The sequence below is a fragment of the Nicotiana tomentosiformis genome, chromosome 6 (assembly GCF_000390325.3).
Source record: "Nicotiana tomentosiformis chromosome 6, ASM39032v3, whole genome shotgun sequence".
Taxonomy (NCBI): Eukaryota; Viridiplantae; Streptophyta; class Magnoliopsida; order Solanales; family Solanaceae; genus Nicotiana; species Nicotiana tomentosiformis.
In genome coordinates this window covers 33,631,405-33,653,409 of record NC_090817.1, presented here as the reverse complement: position 1 = coordinate 33,653,409, position 22,005 = coordinate 33,631,405, and the positions used below count along the sequence as shown (strand labels likewise).

General features: G+C 36.5%; 1 protein-coding gene across 5 annotated transcripts; it reads left to right on the top strand.

Annotated features, from left to right (window-relative positions):
- The first annotated feature begins 1,976 nt into the window (after positions 1-1,976).
- Positions 1,977-7,563, top strand: LOC104084694 (uncharacterized). 5 transcript variants are annotated; one of them, XM_070177259.1, is made up of 10 exons: positions 1,987-2,313; positions 2,378-2,880; positions 3,324-3,468; positions 3,571-3,657; positions 4,413-4,540; positions 5,957-6,053; positions 6,162-6,239; positions 6,328-6,553; positions 6,796-7,016; positions 7,168-7,563. In XM_070177259.1, exons 2-10 carry the CDS (start codon positions 2,696-2,698, stop codon positions 7,189-7,191), a joined length of 1,191 nt encoding a protein of 396 aa, XP_070033360.1. In that variant the 5' UTR covers positions 1,987-2,313; positions 2,378-2,695; the 3' UTR covers positions 7,192-7,563. The 5 variants fall into 5 exon arrangements, with proteins under 5 accessions (XP_018622358.1, XP_009586911.1, XP_070033360.1 ...); XM_009588616.4 differs by having other exon boundaries at positions 1,984-2,880; positions 3,324-3,490; positions 3,614-3,657; XM_009588615.4 differs by having other exon boundaries at positions 1,987-2,880.
- Positions 7,564-22,005: the final 14,442 nt, after the last annotated feature.

The following is a 22,005-nucleotide window of genomic DNA, read 5'->3' as shown; positions in this document are numbered from 1 at the left end:
ACCCAATTTATTATAAACCAAAATTATTTTAAAATATTATTTTCTATAGCTACCTTTTATATTTTATAGCAAAATAAATATTTATGGTATATACTACCATTGAGGCATGAAATACGCTATTTATGTTTTTCATCTCTCTTAGACAACTGGACATACCTATTTTTAAGGTGATTATCGTTACTGTATTCATGAATATATGGCGCGAATATATGTGAATACATGTGCGTACTGCTGGGACTGCCTTGATTTTAAGCGCTTTTTACTGTTGTATTCATGAATACATCAGCGTGAATACATGCGCGTACAGCTGGACTGCCCTGATTTTAGGCGCTTATTGCTGCTATATTCATGAATACATGGTGCAAATACATAATTTAGTCACATACCTATTTTAGTGGTAGCTATAGAAACCACTATCCGGCGAACTTTCTTCTCTTCTTTGCTATTTAGTCACATATAATGATACAAACACATTGTATTCTGTACAAATTCACTCAAATACATTATATTTTTCTATAAATACATTTTTTGTATGTATTTATGTATTTCGAAGGTTTATATTTTTTTAATACAGCTAAATACACATGTATTCATGCATGAATACATGATATAAATATTGAAATACACTGAATACAAATATTAAAATAGAACAGAATATAAATAGTGAATACATTTAATTTTAAAATACAGTAAAATAAAGTGAATACAACCAATGAAATATACTGAATACAACAGTAATAATATGTATTAGGAATAACTAAAATGCTGCTAATACAAATTCATTTGAATACACTGAATATAAAATAGTGAATACAGTAAATACAAACATTTAATCTAATGAATGCAACAGTATAAAAAAAATTGAAACACACTAAATACTAAAGTTAAATTCAACAGTTATATATAACTAAAAATCATTCTAATTAATTGGGTTGATAATGAGGCATGTAAGAATTGATTTTGTTGAGTTATATTAGGAGTGTATCACGCTAATTGATATTATTTTCGTTATTAGACAGCTGGACATGCCTATTTTTAAGGTGATTGTCGTTATTGTATTCATGAATACATGGCGCGAATACATGTGAATACATGCGCGTACAACTGGACTGCCCTGATTTTAGGCGCCTTTTGCTGCTGTATTCATGAATACATGGCGCGAATACAACGAATACACTACCGTAATAACTGAATAGTAGCTATAGGAAGTAATTATGTATATGGTAGCTATAGGAAGTTAATAGCCACTAAACAATAGTGATTTATGTAAAAATATAATATATTTGAGTGAATTTGTACATAATACAATGTATTTGTATCATTGTATGCGACTAAAACTGGAAAATCTCAACGCTTCTGAAACATAAAAACTGGAAATTTTTCTTGGAGTCATCGGAAATCCCTCGAAAGCTCAGTCCAGATGTGGTCCACTCCGTGCTTGATCGAAAGAAATTGGTTGTTAACCCAAAACGCCTGCTTGACTTCTTCGACCGGTCAAATCACAAATTGGGTGTGACTCAACATATTTATTCTTTCTCTTTTCTTGTTTTGACTTTATGCAATTCAAAAAATATTGCTGTATCAAGTGTAGAGGAATCCATTACAATATCTGGCGTAGAAACTAAGCAGTACAAATTTATTGCAATATCCGGCGTACTCGAAGAGAGAAAAGGAAGAGAGAGAGAAAAAAGAAAAATTTTATTGGAATTTTGAGAGAGAATCATGTGTTAATTGAAAGAGAGAGCGAGAAAACATAAATAGGGTATTTCACAACTTAATTATAGTATATACCATAAATACCTATTTTGCTATAAAATATAAAAGGTAGCTATAAAAAATAATATTTTAAAATTGTATTCGTTTATAATAAATAGAGTGTATACGTTTGCTACTATAGGAGCTAAAATTTTTAAAATTTTAACTGATATCTCCAAGAAGAAAAAAGAAAAGCTGGGTCAAGATGGACCGGCTGGTCTATGATTCTTTGTTTAGCCCCCTTACCCATGTAACCTCTGGGCAGGATTGGCTCCCATCTTAACCCGCTCAACATCAGCCCAAACCACCCATTTGAGCCTGTAATTTATTGGATTTTTGGACTAAATATACACCACTTTTGAGAATTTGCTGACCATCTTAAGTGAAGATCCAAAGTACAATTTTTCAGATTTGTTCTCTCGGCTGGGTTAGCTCAATTAGAGACACTTCATCAGCAGAGTCGACAATTATATATATCGCCATATTCAAATTTTCATCCATTTATATGCATAATCACACTGCTCTTTCACGTTTTTCCTACTGAAGCACCCCATTATTGTTTTTTCTTTTCCAAAGAACAACCCTTTAAACTAATAACGTATTTTGATAGGCAACTTTAAAGGGTTGTTCTTTTGATAGGCAACTTTAAAAATTCCAGTATCTGTGATAGTTGAGATTAAAAAAAAGAATAATAGAGTAATCTTCAAATCTTGAATTTATTTCAGCAGATTGCTGATTGAGCATTTAAGCAATTTATTACTCCCTAATCCCTGTATAAGAGATAGCAGGTGAACCCCACATCTATCTCACGCCATTTTGACTTCAGGTACCTAATTTCTTGTCGTATGTGCAAATTTTGTGCTCTTGCTATTGATAAGTACTGAATTTGTTTAGCTAAGTGCTGAATCTGAGATTCTTTAAGTTCTTGAATTGCATTTTCATGGCCAACTGCACTAAAGTTTCAAGCTTTGTGTTGATTCCACTGTTGTTTCTTTTTATCTTTTTGGTTTCTTTCTTCAAATTTTCTCACTTTTATGGTTCTTTTTCTGGGTTTAAGTATATATTGGAGCCCAAACATAAGTTGGTTATTTCTATATCTCATCCAGTTGATACCTTTCTTGGGAGGTATATGCATATTCTTTTAAAAAATGAGTACTGGCCATACTATAGAACATAGTATTTTGAGTTTTTCTGGGTTCTTAAAGAGGGGTTTATTCTTTGAATAAATCACTCCTTTTTTCCTTTATGTTACTCCCTCCGTTTTGATTTGTATGGCGTAATTTGATTTGATATGTTGTTTAAGAAAAAAACCAATCTTTTGTGAAACTTGTGGTCTTAAACATGCCATAACATTTGTGATTATAAAAGCTTATCATTAATGGTAAAATGAGAAGTTCGAGTTAAATCGTGTCCAAATTCAGAAAGGTATTCTATTTGGAACGGACTAATACGGAAATAGTGTCATTCTTTTTGGGACAAAGAGAATATTTATTTCTTTTCCCCACAATTTAAATATATTTTTCTTCAACTTCAAAGAACCTTACTTGTGTCTGATCTACTTAATACAGTGAGGAAAGAAGAGTACTAACAAGTACCACAACAATTGTCAAAATGGAGATTGATAATCGGTCATGGGTTCCATTGGTAGAGGAGTTCACTTTTGCAGCTAATTCGGCCCCGTTCAATAATTGTCATGCTTCTACTATTGTTGAGGTTGTGATAAATTTTAGTTCAGGTTCAGTCATTAGGTAGATTGACTTTTATTTTTTCATTGACTGATGGTCTGAGATTGTGACTGATTTGGTTATTATAAAGGTGAATAAAGATCATTTCTTGGTTGCTTATTTTGGTGGTACAGTAGAGGGAGCTCCTGATGTGAAAATTTGGGTACAAACTTTTAAGGTAATCACATCCTGTACAACTTGAGTTCTCTAGCTTTTTGGTGGTATGCCGTGTTTTCTTTGTATAATATACATCAGCATTTTACTGCAAACCAATACTTGAGCCGATGGTTTCAGTTTATAGTTCATTAATATCAGCTAAGTCGTTACGGAACTTACATTGACCTTTCCTAAATATCGTTTCAAACTTATTGACATGTGAAGTCCTCAGATGATTTACCTTTTTAAACTGATTATGGGATAATTCATGGCCCTTGTTAGGAAGGTGTGGAGGTCGAGCATTAGGGTTGTAGGTTAGGACGTAGTCGAGTCCGGGGGTGAGGCTAGTTCGATAGGGTTGGCCTTAGACTGCTAGTGGTTAATGCTGTGTTCACACTATCCTTCCGTTTTTCATAGCATCGGGGCTTATTTTCTGGTTTTGTTATTGCATTTCAACTATTTTCTAGTTTTGTTATTGCATTTCAACTATTTTCTAGTTCTTATGATGCTGGTATTATTTCTTTGGTTTCTGTTTGATGGTACTAATATATTGTCCCTTCCCTTCTCTTCTTGTCTTTTCCGTCTTCTTGAGCGGAGGGTCTTTCGGAAACAGTCTCTCTACCCCTTCGGGCTAGGGGTAAGGTCTGTGTACACACTACCCTTCCCAGACCCCACTTGTGGGATTTTAGTGGTCGTTGTTGTTGTGGGATTTTAGTGGTCGTTGTTGTTGTTGTTGTATGGGATAATTCAATTGAAAACATGAAACATTTTGAGCAGGATGGCCATTGGAACGCTCCTGTAATTGCTGATGAGGAATTTAATGTCTCAATGTGGAACCCTGTACTGTTTAAGCTTCCTTCCAGTGAAGTACTATTATTCTATAAAATTGGGCAAGAGGTACAAAAGTAAGTATTCAGGCTTCCCTTTTAATCTAGTGGCTAATTATATTATGCAGATCTCTAACCAGACTCTAGATATCCATAAGATGTTTGAGCTTTTAGTTTCAAAGCTAACATTTTATAGTCAGATTTGTTTTCCACAATTAAGTTTCATTGAATGATACAATGTGATATTGTTCGCCAGAAAACACTGATAACACAATAATTTACTACGAGGGGAGTACAGTTTATAGGCATTTATAGGCATGTATCTGTTAAACCTTTTCAGCGTCTCACTAGTAAAATAAAACGACGTGTCTTGCTACTTACCTTCCATCAATACGTGAAACTTGAAGAGCTAAGATAATTTTTGTATTAGCATGAACTACTACAAGAGTGTTAAGAAAACTATTAATGCATAGAACATGAAGTCACAATCAATTTCATAACAAACGCAAATTTATTCACATACCCTTGCTCTGTTTTGTTCATAAAGTCAAAGGTGTTGCATTTCATACCAAAGCTGTGTTTTGCGCACAAAGTCAATAGGAGTAATATTTTAAGTCTTTTTGCATTTCCTTACAACCTGATTATAATCTTATTAATCATAAAAGAGTTGAGAAAATGTTAATATTTTCTTCAAATGCATTGACTTCTTGTTTTTATGCAATAATTGGGAGCTAAATTTCATTCTCATGTAAATGACTCCTTGGTCATGCATATTATTCGAGTTACATCACAGTAAATTGTTGAATTTAAAGTACTACTATCTTTTCTATTTTGTTGAATGCGATGTTGACTTACCACGTCCATGGGATACGTTCAAACTTGCCTTTTACTAGGGAAACCACTAATAAAACTCTTCAGTGTCAATAGTTTATAACATCCTTCATTTTTTATATATTTTTCATTTAACAGTTATACTGTGGCTCATTAGTATTTGATATCATTTTTGTACTGCTCAAAACGTGCACTAACATTGATGCCCTTAGTTACTTTTCTCATTTCATCCCTTAATGCATTAATATGTTATTTTCTGAGGTAATGGCATATTATCAATTATATCAAGGTTCTTTAAGTTTTAAAGAGTTATCGAGCTTGTTAAATGTTTAACAAAATCTGCAATTTCTCAGAAGCTGACCTAGTCACCATTCCAAAGGTCAAACAAAATTAGAAAAATTAGATGACCTAGTCACCATTCCAAAAAAGGTCACCAAAAAATTGTCTCAAATTTTCTAAAACAGTTTTACAGCATTTCTAAATTCTAAATTAGTTCCAAAAGTAAGGGTTGATTATACTTATAATAATTCATAATTCTATAACAAAATTTAGTCAATGAGTTAATCAAAAGGCTGGCATGTAGTATAACCAAAAATTGAAATTATTGAACTTCTCCAGCATACTTTGTGCTCCCGATGCTTGCTGATGGTTTTGATACATTAGATGGAGTGGATGCTTGAAGCGATCTTACGATGGTGGTGTTACATGGACAGCAAGAGAACAGCTTCCTCCTGGTATATTGGGGCCAATAAAAAATAAGGCATGAATGTGGCGAATTCAATACTCTTAAGTTCCATCCATATCTTAGATGTATCAACTCTAAGAATATCTGATAAGCTAAGAATAAGTTTTCACTTGTTTTCGTTAGCCTATCTTGCTGGAAAGCGGTTCCTTGCTTTGTGGATCATCTGTGGAGAGTTGGAACTCTTGGGGAGCATGGATGGAGGTAGTACTAAATATTTGGAAAATTCTAAGAATCCATTCCTACTGTGTTCTAATGGAACTAAAGGGTGCCTTCTGTTTCTTTACTACAGATGACTGCCGATTCAGGTAGGACATGGAGGAAGAACGGCCCAATATACATCGAGAATAACCCTCTTAGTGTGATTCAACCCGTCCCTTATCAGACTGCAAATGGGACGTTGCGTGTTCTTCTAAGATCATTCACTGGCATTAATAAGATCTGCATGTCGGAGTCCCATGACAGTGGTTATACTTGGAGTTATGCAAAGCCTACTGAACTGCCGAATCCTAACTCAGGTAACTATGTAGGAAAATGCAATTCATCTTTAGGGTGTTTGAAAATGATGTACCTGTACTACTATGGTTACATTTTGTTTCTTCATAGGTTTCCTTAGCTACGAGATTTTTACATGTGATCAAACTTACATGCTTTCTTAAACTGTAGGCGTGAACATTAGTAATATGACTTTCCACAAGAATATGAGAAGCAACTATTCATTCCAACGTAGTTATGGCTTATGTGATTACTTGGTAAGCAGGGATTGATGGAACAAAGCTGAAAGATGGTCGTCTTTTGCTTGCGTACAATACAATTTCTAGGGGTGTGCTAAAGGTAGCACTCTCAGAAGATGATGGAGATTCGTGGCACGATGTTGTTACGCTTGAGGAGACTGTAGGAGAGTTCTCTTATCCAGCTGTTATCCAATCTACTGATGGATTAGTTCACATAACTTATACATACAACAGAACACAAATCAAGGTAGCAACTTAATCTGGTGAATACCATAAGATTTTGGTTAGGTTTTATTGCTAATATATTTTAATAACTACTCTCCACTTTTCACTTGTTTGCGTGTGTGGAGCTGCTGAGGCATGACTCTTTGTTTTGTTTTTAATCATTTGTTCTGCAGCATGTAGTCCTTCAACCCAAGTAATGAACTACAGAAAGATGAGAAAACCTCTCGAGTGAAGAAGGTATGTAATCCATATTTGTGCCATGGGACTGCCGGAAGAATTTGATACACCACTTATTTAAGACTGATCTCACACCTATTTTGTGACTGTTCTTCTAATTCTAGATTCATAATTCTCCTCGAATCAGTTATTATGATGAGGATGAAGGGCAGCTATTGTACTTTTTCACTTTTCTTTTCCATTTTTGATGCCTTTGTATTCCTGCAAGATTGACCAGGTCCTCATGTGTTGTGGCTTTAAATATGTATCTGGTTGTCACCGTTGCTTTATCAGGATGTACTTGAAATTTAAGAATTTATTCATGATAAGGAAGATGATGAATATCCTCCTTATTGTTGGTAGAGCCTATATTAAAATATCCTCAGAAACTACTAGCACTTTGTAGTAGAGGAATATGTGCTCTAGGGTTTCCTTATCCATTTTGCACACATTATTTATGTTAATCCCAATGTGATTCAAGTTGTTTTTAGTTGGAAAATGATAGCAAAGCCACATGAGGAATTTTATTTTGTTTGGAACTTTTTAATCCATCTGAAACTTTTGAGATCATTTTCAGGAGGATTGATAAGATCATAAGCAGTAGGAGTAGAGAAAATTCAATTGCTGACCTCCACTGCAGGGTTAAAAGTCAAATATATATTACTTAATCATATTATTAATGTAACTAGGAAGTTCAAAAGATATGGGAGCTCAGTCCCAATCTCCATTGTCGATTAGGTCACTGGTTTTCAAGTTTTCATTTTAATTTCAAAAGTGGTTGGGTCAAAACAGAGAACTAAAAAAATTCTCTCCATACGTATAGATGTTATTAACCCCTAAAGAAGATAGCTCTCTTGCTCCGGTTTGGGTTCTTTTGCCAAAACTTCCCTTTCACTTGCATACCTGACACTAAATCAAATAAATCTTGAGCCTAGTTGGAACCCCAATGTACATGGACATTGCTACTAATGGAAAGACCAGACCAAGTATGGCCAAAGTTCACGTTGAGATTGATTATTCAAGTCTAGACTAAGCCATTTCTTTGTTAGGTCCAGAAATGTTGCTAATATCCGAGAAAAAGGTTGAATACGAAGGGGTCTCTAAGTACTGCAATCACTCTAGACTACAAGGTCACGAAATTAGTCAATTGGAAAGGGAACTTGGTAAGCAGAAGGAGAAGAGCGATAATGAGCAAGCCAATGGTAGAAATATAGGGGTGCAGGAGAATGAACAGACAAAGGATAAACAAGAACAGAATCATCAACTAGATCAAAAAGGAAAAGGAGTGAAGAAGAATGATGAGGCTAACCGGAATGCATCCACAAACTCTCAAATTGCTGATATTCCAGTGACAAAAGAAAAGCAATCCTCGCAGCAGACAAATGTTCAATTTAGCAGAGGAAGAGAAACTGTGATGAATAGTAGGATTGCGGTCAAAAACAGAAGAGGTAGGTGTGAACCCCCATTAGTGGAAGTAATCAATAACATCACTGAATCATCCAAAACAAGGGAGAAGACAAAGAAAAGTCCATAATCCCTTGGTGCCTAACAAATGCTAGCAGTCAACAATCAGCAAAATGCTCCAGAACTGAAAATCAATATGAACCTGCCAGACATGAGAATTGATACAAAAATTTCACTCCCGGTCCGACTTTCCAAAAATCTAATTTTCACCATTTCAAGCCTAATTCAACTACGTACCTCCAGATCATAATCCGAACACTTTCCTAAGTCCAAAATCACCCAACGAAGCTAACATAACCATCACAACTTCAATCTGGAGTCGTTTACACATAAGTTAATATCCGGTCAACCTATTCAACTTAAGCTTCCAACTTTGAGACTAAGTGTCTCAATTCATTCTGAAATCTCTCCGGACCCGAACGGACTACCCCGACAAGTCACATAACAGTTATAAGGTACAAAATGAGCAGTAAATGGGGGAACGAGGCTACAACTCTCAAAACGACCAGCCGAGTCGTTACAATCTTTAATGGCACATAATGTTTTCTTGAATTTTACTTCATATCCCGAATCACATAGCTGACTTATGCTCAAAAGATTGTAGTTGAGTCCATCTGCAAGATATACCCCTGTAATATCACAGTTATTTCCAAATGGAACTGTACCAGTACCAATTATCTTTCCTTTTGAATTATCACCAAATTTGACATTTTCACCATTTTTTTGTGACTTCTTTGAACAGATTTTTGTCACCTGTCATGTGACTGGAAAACGCACTGTCTAAATACCATTTTCCTTTGCAGCTTTTTTTGTGGTGTTCCTACAAAATAGAATTGTCACCTTTTAGGTACCCAACCTTGCTTGGTTCCTTGTTGGTTAATTCTAGTGGAATCGGGGTTATTTTTGGGTTTTCAAATCCATCCTGAAACATTAGATTTACGAAATCGATAAAAGAAATATTTATGTCCAACTTTGTTACAGTAATGACACATAGAGGTTGATCCAATTTTCGATCTACCACTTGTGTTAGTACTTATGGACTCAGTTCTAACCAGTCCTTTTCCAGTTGGCTTGTAAGTCGCCTGGTTAGTCTTAACAGAACTGTGACTAGTGGATTTGCGCATGCCATTAAGTTGCATTTGCAATTCCTGTACTTCATCTTGGAGTACATTTCTTTCAATTTCACAGACTTTAAGCTTAATTTCCCAATCTTTCTTTTCCGTATTGAGTCTCCTTAGTTCATTCAACATTTTTTGAGATACTTTTTGGGTAAGGTCAAAAATATCCTACAATTCATTACATCTATCACAGTTATAGGATCTTACCTCGCTTGTTTCACCTCGTGCCATGAAACCATTTTCAGTATCTTCCTTGCATTCATCATCTGATGTATCTTCATCAGTCCAACAACCAGAGTATTTGTTCATGTCATTTTCCAGGATGGTCATAAAACACATATTTGCTATTTCTTCATGTTCTGAACTATGTTAATCACTCCAACTTCCGAAGGATTTGTTTTTATTGAACCCTCTGTAGACTTTTCTTTTAAAACCTGGGCATTCATCTTGAACATGTCCATATCTTCCACATTCATAATACTTCCCATCATTCTTATCTTATTCATTGTATTTCCTGGTTCGCCTGGATGACATCCTTCCACTTCTTGTGTTTCTATACCTTCTCATCAATCCATCCATGCTTCTCGATACCATGGCAATTTCTTCTTCAAGAGCTTCTAGGTCGTCATCAATATCATTCTCAGGTCCTTCAGTTGTAGTTTTGAAGGTAACTGTTTTCTTCTTTTCTTTCTGACTTGTTTTCGTGAGATGAGTTTTCTCGAATGCTATAAGATCTCCTCGTAGTTCATCATATGAAAGTTTGTTTAGATCTTGAGATTCGAGTGCAACCACTTTCGTCTGCCAAGTGGTAGGTAAACTCCTTAGGATTTTTCAAACTTGATCACCACTTGAGTAGGATTTACCAAAGGCTTTCAGATCGCCAATGATTTTGCTGATTCTTGCGAATATTTCCTCAATGGATTCCCCTTCTTTTATCTGGAAAAGTTCATAATCATGAACTAACATGTTTATCCGAGTTTTTTTCACTTTGCTGGTTCCTTCATAGGTGACTTCCAAATCATCCCACATTTCTTTGGCAGTATCATGACTTGAAATTTTCTCATACTCTTCTCTACTTATAGCGTTATACAACAGGTTTCGTGCCTTAGCATTAACCTGAACGACCACCATTTGTTCGTCTGTGTATTCATCTATATCTTCAAGATTAGTAGGTGGTTGAGCTACTGCTGGTAGTGGATAGTTCCCTTTTTTGATAACGCGCCATACTTTTACATCATAAGATTTTGCATAGATTTCCATTCGTACTTTCCAGTGAGAAAATTGTTGTCCATTGAAATATGGTAGCCTGGTTTGTGATGTTCCTTCTTGAAAGAGTGCTCCAGCAGTTACTTGATTTGCCATGATCTTTCCTCACAAACTGTTAAGCAAAAAATGTGAGACCTGCTCTGATACCAATTGAAAGTGCAAGAGGGGTGGGGGAGTGAATTGTAATTTTTCTTTTCTTTTTCAAGGTAGCTGACTAATTTGCATTCTAGTCGACTGGGCTTTTCAGGAACAGAATATAGAAGATAAAATGCAGAAAATAAATGACACAGTATGTTTTATACTGGTTCGGATTCAGAGTGAATCCTACGTCCAGTCCCCTTGGGTTGCAAGGGTGACCTTTTTCAAGTATGAAGTAGCTTAGTAAAGGTGGGTTGATGTTGTTATACATCAACAACTTTTGTCACTTTGTTCTTCTCTTTAAAGTTGATACAATGACTCACCAATATTCTTCTCTCTCTCTCTCTCTCTCTCTCTCTCTCTCTCTCTCTCTCTCTCTCTCTCTCTCTCTCTCTCTCTCTCTCTCTCTTCTTTGTTACACAAGAAACCTAAAGCAGACTATAGTGTTTGTTTGAAGTAGAACAAAGAGATTGAAATTGGTTTGATCAAAGTATATCTTTCCAAGGCTGGTGCAGTAGGTATTTATACTTCTTGAGGCCTTCATATCTTGTATGTCTTTTTAAGAGATTGCAAACCCAAGGGAGGGTTACTTAGAAAGGAATCAAAAATTGATTCTTTCCAAGATTAATTCTTCTGTTGATTTGCCTTGACTCGTGGGCTTGAATCATTTCTTCCTTTAATGAGAGAATATTCCCATTTCCAAATCCCTTGATTGATGCTTCAATTGACGTCTTTAAGTGGGAGAATCTTTAACATATGATTTCGTGCCCTTGGCCTCCTTTGATTGATATCCTTCCTATAATATCCGTTTTGATTGATTGTGCCAGTTCCCTTGATTAATTTTTATTCTCCTCTTTCCTTTTTCGTTTGATTCATTTATGCCTTCCATTCTATTACTCAAAAACTGTTCATGCACATAAGGAGTAATTGGTTATTTTGCATCATTGAAATCAACTTAGATCTAACAGATTATATATGTCATGACCCAAAACTTAGCCTGTCGTGATGGCGCCTAACATGTTACTAGGCAAGCTGACACTTCAAAATTCTTCCCACACTTTTAAATGAAAAATTAAATAACACAGGTTTAAATCATCAAAACTCTCAAAAACTAGATAGAAAGTCAAAACCCAATACGGAAATTCCCAACATCAGGATGTCATTGAGGACATGAGCATCTATACAACACAAGTCTGGAAATAATGTCTATGATAGTCTGAAACTAAATATATAAACAGGAAAGATAGGGAATGAGAGACAAGGTCTGCAAACGCCGGACAACTACCTTGGAATCTCCAAACGATCAAGTTGCGCAGAGAATCAACACCCACCGTGTCTGAAAATACCTGGATCTGCGCACGAAGTGCAGGGTGTAGTGTGAGTACAACCAACTCAGTAAGTAACAAAACTAAATAATGGACTGAAAATAGTGACGAGCTTCACATATATAGTTCAATGACAGTAATTTCAACATAAGAAGATAGACATGCTTTCAAGTTCGACAATTAAGGCCAAAACAGTTAATTCATGTCAGGTTCAATTGAAAGAGGATATAATATCTCTCAGAAATTACATGACAGTGATATATGCCAGCTGAAGTACAACAATAATGAAATCAAGTGCATAATCTCAGAGCAACAATCACTGAGTCCTCCAATTCACTCCAACCTCACAGTCACTCATTCCTCATAGTCTCTTATTTCTCTTAGTCGCTCGGCACTAGCGCTCGACATTCGCACTCAGTAGGTACTTGCGCTCACTGGGGGTGTGTACAGACTCCGGGGAGGCTCTTTCAGCCCAAGCACTATAACAAGCCAATCATGGTATAAATCAATAAAACATGCTGCGGCGTGCAACCCGCTCCCATAAATATCCTCACAATCAGGCCCTCGCCTCACTTAGTCATCAATCTTTCTAGTCTCTCGGGCTCTCAAAATTCATGATCTTCAGCCCAAACAGTGATGATATAATGTATCAATAAAGAACAATAGAGATTGAGATATAATATGCAAGTAAAACTGTGACTGAGTACAAGCAGCAATTAGCAGGTAATTTAACATGTAACATGGCCTCTGTGGGTCCCTACAGTACCAACACATAGCCTAAACATGATTTCTAACATGATTTGCAGTTAAATTTCTATAACACATGGAGAATATACAGATAACAACAGATTATTCAACTACACAATTCCATGGAATTGACCAAGTCACAATTCCTACGGTACCGCTCACACGCCCGTCACCTAGCATGTGCGTCACCCCCAAACCAATCACATGACACATAATACGGGGTTTCATACCCTCAGAATCAAATTTAAAACTGTTACTTACCTCAACCTGTGCAAATCCCTACTCCAACATGCCCTTGCCTCACAAATCTGCCTCCAAATGCCCCAAATCTAGCCATAAACAGTTCGATACAATCAACACGAGCTAAAAGAATTAATTCCATAAGAAAAACACTAAGTTATTAAACAAAAGTCGACTCAAAAGCCGGCCCCCGGGCCCATGTCTCGAAATACGGTAAAAGTTATAAAATTCGAAAGCCCATGCAACCACGAATCCGTACCAAATTTACCAAAATCCGACACCAAATCGCCACGCCAAACCCCAAATCAAACTTTCCAAATCCCTAGCCTCAAACTCCCAAATTCCACCTTAAATACATACAAACTTGGTGGGAAATTTAACAAAAGTGACTTTCAAGCTCATTTATTGAACAAAAATGAGCACAAGTGACTTACCTTAAGAAACCCCTCGAAAATCCTCTCAAACATCGCCCAATCCCGAGCTTGAAATGTTTAAAATTTAGAAAAACACAGAACCCTCATTTTTAAAACACTACCCAGGCCTTATCGCTCCTGCAGTCACTTAGCCGCTTCTGTGGCACCGCTTTTGCGGTCAGGGGTCTGCACCTGCGGACTTACACTCAACCCCCGACCTGCCGCTTCTGCGGCCAAGGTCTTCGCACTTGCGAGACCGCAACTGCGGCCCCACGTCCACTTTTGCGAAAATAGCCCAGCTCCTCTTCTCAGCATCTGTGGAGCTTGCTCGCACCTGCGAGCTCGCAGATGCGGCTTACCCCTCGCACCTACGTCCTACCCCAGGCCGTCCTAGCTTCGCACCTTCATAACTCCAGTCGCACCTGTGGCAAACCCATCGCAGGTGAGATCAAAACAGAAAACTCCTAGCTTCAGCAATGCACTTAGTCTCATTTTCGATCCGTTAACCATCCAAAATCAACCCGACACCCTCGAGACCTCAACAAAACATACCAAAAAGTCCTAAAACACGATACAAACTAAGTCGAGCCCTCAAATCACTTCAAACAACATCAAAAACACGAATACCCCAAAATTTGCACACAAGTCACAAATGACACTACAGACCTACTCCAACTCCCGAAACTCCAATCCGATCCCAGTAACCACAAAGTCCACTCTCGGTCAAACTTCTAAATTTCCAACTTTCGTCATTTCAAGCCTAATTCAACTACGGACCTCCAAATTATGATCCAGACACACTCCTAAGTCCAAAATCACCCAACGGAGCTAATGAAACCATCAAAACTCCATTCTGGTGTCGTTTACACATAGGTAAACAACCAATCCATGGAGAATGACACCGTCTTTCGTACAAAGCCTCATACAGAGGCATCTGAATGCTCGACTGGTGGCTGTTATTGTAGGCAAACTCCGCGAGTGGCAGGAACCGATCCCAAGAATCCCCGAAATGAATGACACAAGCACGTAGCATGTCTTCCAATATCTAAATAGTGCGCTCGGGCTGTCTGTCCATCTGAGGGTGAAATGTTGTACTCAACTCAACCTGGGTACCCAACTCTTGCTGTACCGCTCTCCAAAACTGCGATGTAAACTGCGTGCCCCGATCTGAAATGATGCACACCGGCAAACCGTGAAGGTGAACAATCTCGCGAATGTAAATCTCAGCCAACCGCTTCGAGGAATAAGTAGTCCCGACTAGAATGAAGTGCACAGACTTGGTCAGCCGATCCACAATCACCCAAATAGCATCGAACTTCCTAGAAGTCCGTGGGAGCCCAACTACAAAATCCATGGTGATCTGCTCCCATTTCCACTCTGGAATCTCTAGCCTCTGTAGCAATCCACCCGGTCTCTGATGCTCATACTTCACCTGCTGATAGTTAAGGCACCGAGCTACAAACCCCACTATATCATTATTGATTCTTCTCCACCAATAGTGCTGCCTCAACTCCTGGTACATCTTCGCGGCACCTGGGTGAATGGAATACTGACGAGCACAAAACACACACTTAAATATGCTTGCTAGTCGAATATAGTATAATATAATATCGTATCTACAGGGATTGGAGTTAAACATTATTTCCGTAGTTTGTAGTTTAATTGCTATCCAAGATGATCAAAAATTGAGATTTATATGATTTCTAACTAAAATTAACTAAGATCTAAAGCTATTGACTAATGACAATTGAAGCAAGGAATAAGCAAGAAAGGAAATCAATGGGAGAAAATAGGGTTTTGATAGGATAGGTGCAAGATAATTGTCTGGGGATTTAACCCTAGTTAATTCACGTCTAATGTTTAAGTGAGTCTCTCGAATTCACTCAATTGTTAGTTCAAACGTTTAGTAGAAGCTCCTCTCTCGATTAAGTCTCAACCTCACAAGATGAACTAAATTAAGCTCGGTGAAGATATGCAAGAATTCGTAGTGGATTGGTCTTTAGGAGAACCTTTCTCGATTATCCTCCTAACTAAGTTTAATCAACAATTCAACTAGCCTCTTTTGATTACTAAGAAGAATTAATGAATTCAACCAACAACATAGAATGCAAGGATATCACAAGTTATGCCTCTTTCAATTACATGAACAAGTTAGTATAGATGCAACGGTTAAAACATCCAAAATGGTTGAATACATAAAATTAGAGTTATAATCCCCAAATAAATATCAATACACAAAATCCATCAAACCCTAAAGGGAACTACTCCATAGATATGGAGCAATTCATCACAAATATGTTAAAGTAAAGAAAAAAATAAAATAATCCAAATGCTTGTCTTGAGTGAGGATTGAATTATGAATTCCTTGTGATTTTGCTTCTCCAACTCCTCCTTAGGTCTTAGATGTGTCAAAAGTCCAGAAAATAACGTTTTTACATGTATTTATACTAAGTAGGATCGGGCCCAGACGAAAACATCTTCTCCCGCACGAAATAGGAAACTAACTCTGTAAAGATTGCACAGGTGCGCCGCATGGGGCAACGTGCCATGCAGGATATTAGTGAGAAAGTTCAGAGAATTGATTTCTGACAGACTGCAGGAATTTGCATAGGCGTGGCGCCCCACGCACAGCGAAAGTTGGGAATTTGAGAAAATGTAAAACATGAAAGTGGTAGACCTTTTAAATAGATTTTCAACGATATATTGTGGAGCCCAAACGGATTTCTGAGCAAAATGTTATGTGCATTTTACTGGACAATGCGCAGTATGCCTGCTCGATTCATCGTTTCGTTCTTAAAGTGCACTATCATCCATTGATCCCCGAACACGATCCCAACTTAATCCTTAGGCTTTTACTTAGACTTCAAAGCTCTAGAATAGCTTGAATTCGTTCCATAACATCTACATAGATCAGAATCACTCATACAAGGTATAAAACACACAATTAGTGCAAAACACTAGCGATTAAAGCTCAAACTCAATTAAAGTGCAGTAAATTAGAGTGCAATATGAGACTAAAACACATAAGTATAGCCTTCAATCAACACCCCACACTTAAACCACTGCTCTTCCTCGATCAATCAACTACACTTTATAAAGACACGACCTTATTAAACAACACTCAAGACTCATCACACCAAGAATATTTAAAATAGACTAAGCACAATAGTGTAATATCCTCGCCTCAAGATTTGACTCACAAGTACCACATATCATTCACAACTTACTCACTTACCCTAACATAGAGGTCAACGACATTACTTTTCCCTCATGAATCAAGTGCCCTCACAAAATAAAAGAGAGTCGGTGTAATCAAATGTATTTGTATTAACAGTATTTTAGTTATTCCTAATACATGTTATTACTGTTGTATTCAGTATATTTCATTGGTTGTATTCATTGTATTTCTATTTTTATTTAGTGCATTTTACTGTATTTCACTATATTTTAAAATTAAATGTATTCACTGTTTATATTCTGTTCATTTCAATATTAGTATTTAGTGTATTTCAATGTTTATATCCTGTATTCATACATACTATATGTATATTATGCATGAATATAGGTGTATTCAGATGTATTAAAAAAATACAGACCTTCAAAATACATAAATATAGGCAAAAAATATATTTATACAAAAATACAATGTGTTTGAGTGAATTTTACAGAATAAAATATATTTGTATCATTGTATGTGACTAAATAGAAAAGAAGAGAAGAAAGTTCGTCAGAGATGGCATTTTTCGGCTTAGAAGAGAAGAAAGTTCGTCAGATCTGTACAAAATATAATATCCGTCGTTCATGTTATAGTACCTATGCTCTAGTCGATAGAATTTGATCAATCCTATTTTCTATCGTTAAGGTGGAGAACTGAACCAGATTCCTTTTCTTTTGCCGCATTTCGCTCAAAGGGTTGATTATTCTGACATCATTTTTGCTCCCCGCATAGTTGATAAGTGGGAATTTTAACTACTTATTAGCACCTTTTTGCTTTTGTTTTAGTCCGAAAGTATTGATTTATGTTCCTGAAACTAATAAAAATGTGCAAATTACAGAAATATTGGAAGTTTGGTCTCCCGCAGAACTGGAGAAGTGCGGTCCGCAGAAGGATTTCTGCGGCTGCAGAAGAAAGTACGGACCGCAAAATTCCATATGCGGCCGTAGATCATATGAAAATGCCCAGCAGAAATTTGTCAGCGAATTTTGGGTCACTATAAATAGACGAGTTTTACATTTTTAGGTCAAGTTTCGAAGTTTAAGCTGTTGTAGCCGTTACATTTTGCCATTTTAGGAAGTTTGTGACTATTTTAGTGTTTAAACATTATATTTTATCATTTTAATCTTATATTATGAGTTTAATTAGCATTTCTTCTTTATTTTCTTTAATTCCCACTATAAGTAGCTAGATTCTTACTAGGGTTGTGACCCAACCTTAGTGTATAAACCTTATGGGTACTTAATTTAATGTTCGTTTATGATTGAGTGTTGATTATTTAGCTTTGTTTATGCTTCATTTTTAGAATTAATGGTTGTAAACATTGATTCATGCCTTTTTGACTTGGTCTCTATTTGAGAAAGAGGGACCTAGTCTAGGATAACTTGGAGAACACGGAATTGGGCTAATTGAGGGTCTGATTAGCCTAATTAAAGGGTTAAAACTAGAGATAGTGAGAACCCGACTTGAGCTCATATCAACTATTTTGTTTGATACCCATTCGGACTTGAAAAAGCCAAATTGACTCACTCTTTGATCGAGAGGTATTGAGTGTATAACGTAGAGTTGAGAGCTATAATACACACCAATCAACAAATAAATATTAATATATTTAACCCATTAGGCGAACACCTAGGTTATGGTCACATCCCTAGGCTTTTTAACTCTTTGGAAAAGCACCAAAAACAATCATTCGCTTCTAGTTTCTTTTCTTAGCTTATAATTTCTAGAGTAAAATTAGAATTAGAAATCAAAACCTTTTGTGGAAGTATAGTTTAGTTATTCCATTCGTTTTCGTCAAGTGTATACTCCTAACACCTCTAGTAACTCCCTGTGGAAATCAACCCCGACTCTTGTTGAGTACTATTCTTCCAACGGCCGTTTTCACTAACTATTGAGTGTTGATTGGACGTGGATCAGCAACGGCCCTAGCCTCAGAGCGACGACCCCCTCCTTGCAATGGAGGAATCTGATTTCGAAGAAAATGTCCGTCTTTCTCCCAACAAATTAGAAGTATTTTCAATTGCATTAACCCTAGAGGATTCGGTCAGAGAATTCACGATTAGAAGCAAGTATTTTATTCTAAGAGAGAGAGAAGGAAGAGAGAGTGAAAGAAAAAAAATTCTGAGAGAGAATCGTGTGTTATTTGAAAGAAAGAGAGAGGAAAAACATAAATAGCGTATTTCATGCCTCAATGGTAGTATATACCATAAATACCTATTTTGATATAAAATATAAAAGGTTGCTATAGAAAACAATATTTTAACATAATTTTGGTTTATAATAAATAGAGTGTATACCTTTGCTATAGGAGGTAAAATTTTTAATAATTTATATTATACTTTTATATTCTCTTTCTCCGGGCTTAAATCATAAAACTTAGAGTGCTTAAACATTTTCTTACCTATCTGTTTTTGTTTTTCTTATGTAATTTTTCAAACATTTTCACGAATATATTCAAGCAGCAAAAGGTTATTTCATATCAAGATATCTACTTGACTTATATTCTATTCTCTCAAATTCTATTATTTTTTTCCTCTACATTTTTTTACCCTAAGTGTTCTTCGAAATATAAATAGTCACTATGTGTAACGACACGACCGGTCGTTTTGAGAATTAGCATCTCTTTCGGTGACTTAGGATTTCTAGCAGCTTTATATTATGTAATATGACTTACGCATGCGGTCGAGTTTGGTTTTCGGGCGACTTGGGATTAATTTTGAAGAACAATTCTTGTTTTAGAAGTTTAAGTAAAAAGAGTTGACCGGATATTTGACTTTTGCGTAGACAACTCCGGAATGATATTTTAATGATTCTAGTAGTTTCGTATGGTAATTTCGATCTTAGGCGTGCGTTCGGATTTAGATTTGGAGGTTCGTAAGATAACTTAAAGCATTTTGACGAAAAAAAGGAAGGTTGAAGTTTTGAAATATTCATAAGTTTGACTGGGAGTTGACTTGGTTGATATCGGACTCGAATTTTGATTTCAGAAATTTTAATAGCTTCGTTATGTCATTTATGACTTGTGTGAAAAATTTGAGGTTATTCCGGATTAATTTGATATGTTTTGACACAAGTTGTAGAATTTGAAAATTTCATCAACTCATAAGTTTGATTCGAGGTGCGACTTGTAGTTTCGACGTTGTTTGATGTGATATAAGGCCTTGAGTAGGTCCATGATATATTATAAGACTTGGGTGAGTTTCGATGGGATCCCGAGTGGCTTGGGTGAGTTTCGAACGAGGTTTGGATCGTTTCGAAAAATTTTGGTTAAGGCTGTTGGGAAGTGTTCTGGTGTATCCGCATCTGCGGAGGGTTGATCGCAGATGCGGAGTGGCTTGTGTGAAAAATCTGGTTGCTTATGCGACGATAGAGGCCTAGGTAGAGGATCGCTTCTGCGGCTATTTGTGCGCATCTACGAGTTCGCAGGTGCGACTCATTCTTGCGCAGGTATGCCCACTGGGCTGGCTAGCTGTAACCGCAAATGCGAGATCGCGGTGTGAAATAATGGTCCGCAAATGCAATAAAACAGGGCAAAATTACATATATTCGGGGGTTTGACAATTTTGTTCATTTGTGGATTTTGGAGCTCGATTTTGGGCAATTCTGGAGGAGTTCTTCACGAGTTTGATTTGGGTAAATGTTCTATATCCGAAATTGGTTGTATTTCATGATTTCATCATTTTTCATCATTAATTAGTGAATTGATTGGAAGAAAATGAGATTTTTGTAAAAACTTTGGAAACTAAAAATGAGAATTTGGAGGGCAATTCATTATCGGAATTTTATAATTTTGATGTGGTTGCACTCGTATCGGAATGTGTATTCGGATTTCATGAATATTTGTTGAGTTCCGAGGTGCGGGTCGGGGTTGACATTCGGGTTGACTTTTTAGAGTCAAATTAAACTTCGACGCTTTATTATCCGAAATTATTTCCTATGAGTTTTAATTATTTTGGCTAGATTTGAGCCGTCCGGAGGTCGTTTCATGCGAGAAGGCCATTTTGGAGTATCGGCCTAACTTCGTTAAGGTAAATATCTCGCCTAAACTTGTGTGGGGGAATTACCCCGTTTGTGTAATTTGTGTAATGTGAAAGCTGTGTACGCAAGGTGACGAATACGTGCTCAGGCTTATATGTGAAACTTCTATCGGTTTAAACTCTTAGGAATCTTTTATGTATTTAATTGAATTTTTTTGGCACATGTTTACTCTTACATACTTTATTTGACGTTGTTAGCAGTCATGGTATTTCTTACTTGATATTATGCACTTATATGTTTTAGTTGAAGTTGTTGCCTTCCTTATTGTCTTGCGACTCTTAATTGTTGAGTTCCTTCCATGACTTTATACTTATCTGCTACTTGCCTTAATTGTTGTATTGCACACCTTAGTTGTCAAGTGCTCCATTTGTCCCGTTTCTTTTGTAATATTTATTGCGTTCCTTAGTTTTTATGTGATTCCTTCATTTCCGTGTACGCATACTCTATGATTATAGAAATTCTTGTAAATTGAGTATCAAATTGTTGATGTTAATCTGAATTGCTTGTGGATCGGGTTGCACGCCGCAACATGTAAAATAAGGATGGATTAATATGGTGAAATAAGGGTGAATTATGATATTGATTCTGATTATATGGTGGGATCGGGTTGCACGCCGCAGCATATTTTTATTTATTATTATTGATATTTACATGGTGGTAAAAGGGTGGATAGTGTTGTACGGTGGGATCGGGTTGCGCGCCGCAACAGTTTATGTGTTTTGTATTCCTTATTGTATTGTGTTGGCTCCGGTTCTTCATACTAGACTCTCAGGATTGGTACTTATGGTTTTACTAGTTTTCGAGGATTGAGTTATTTTCAGTAGTTTAC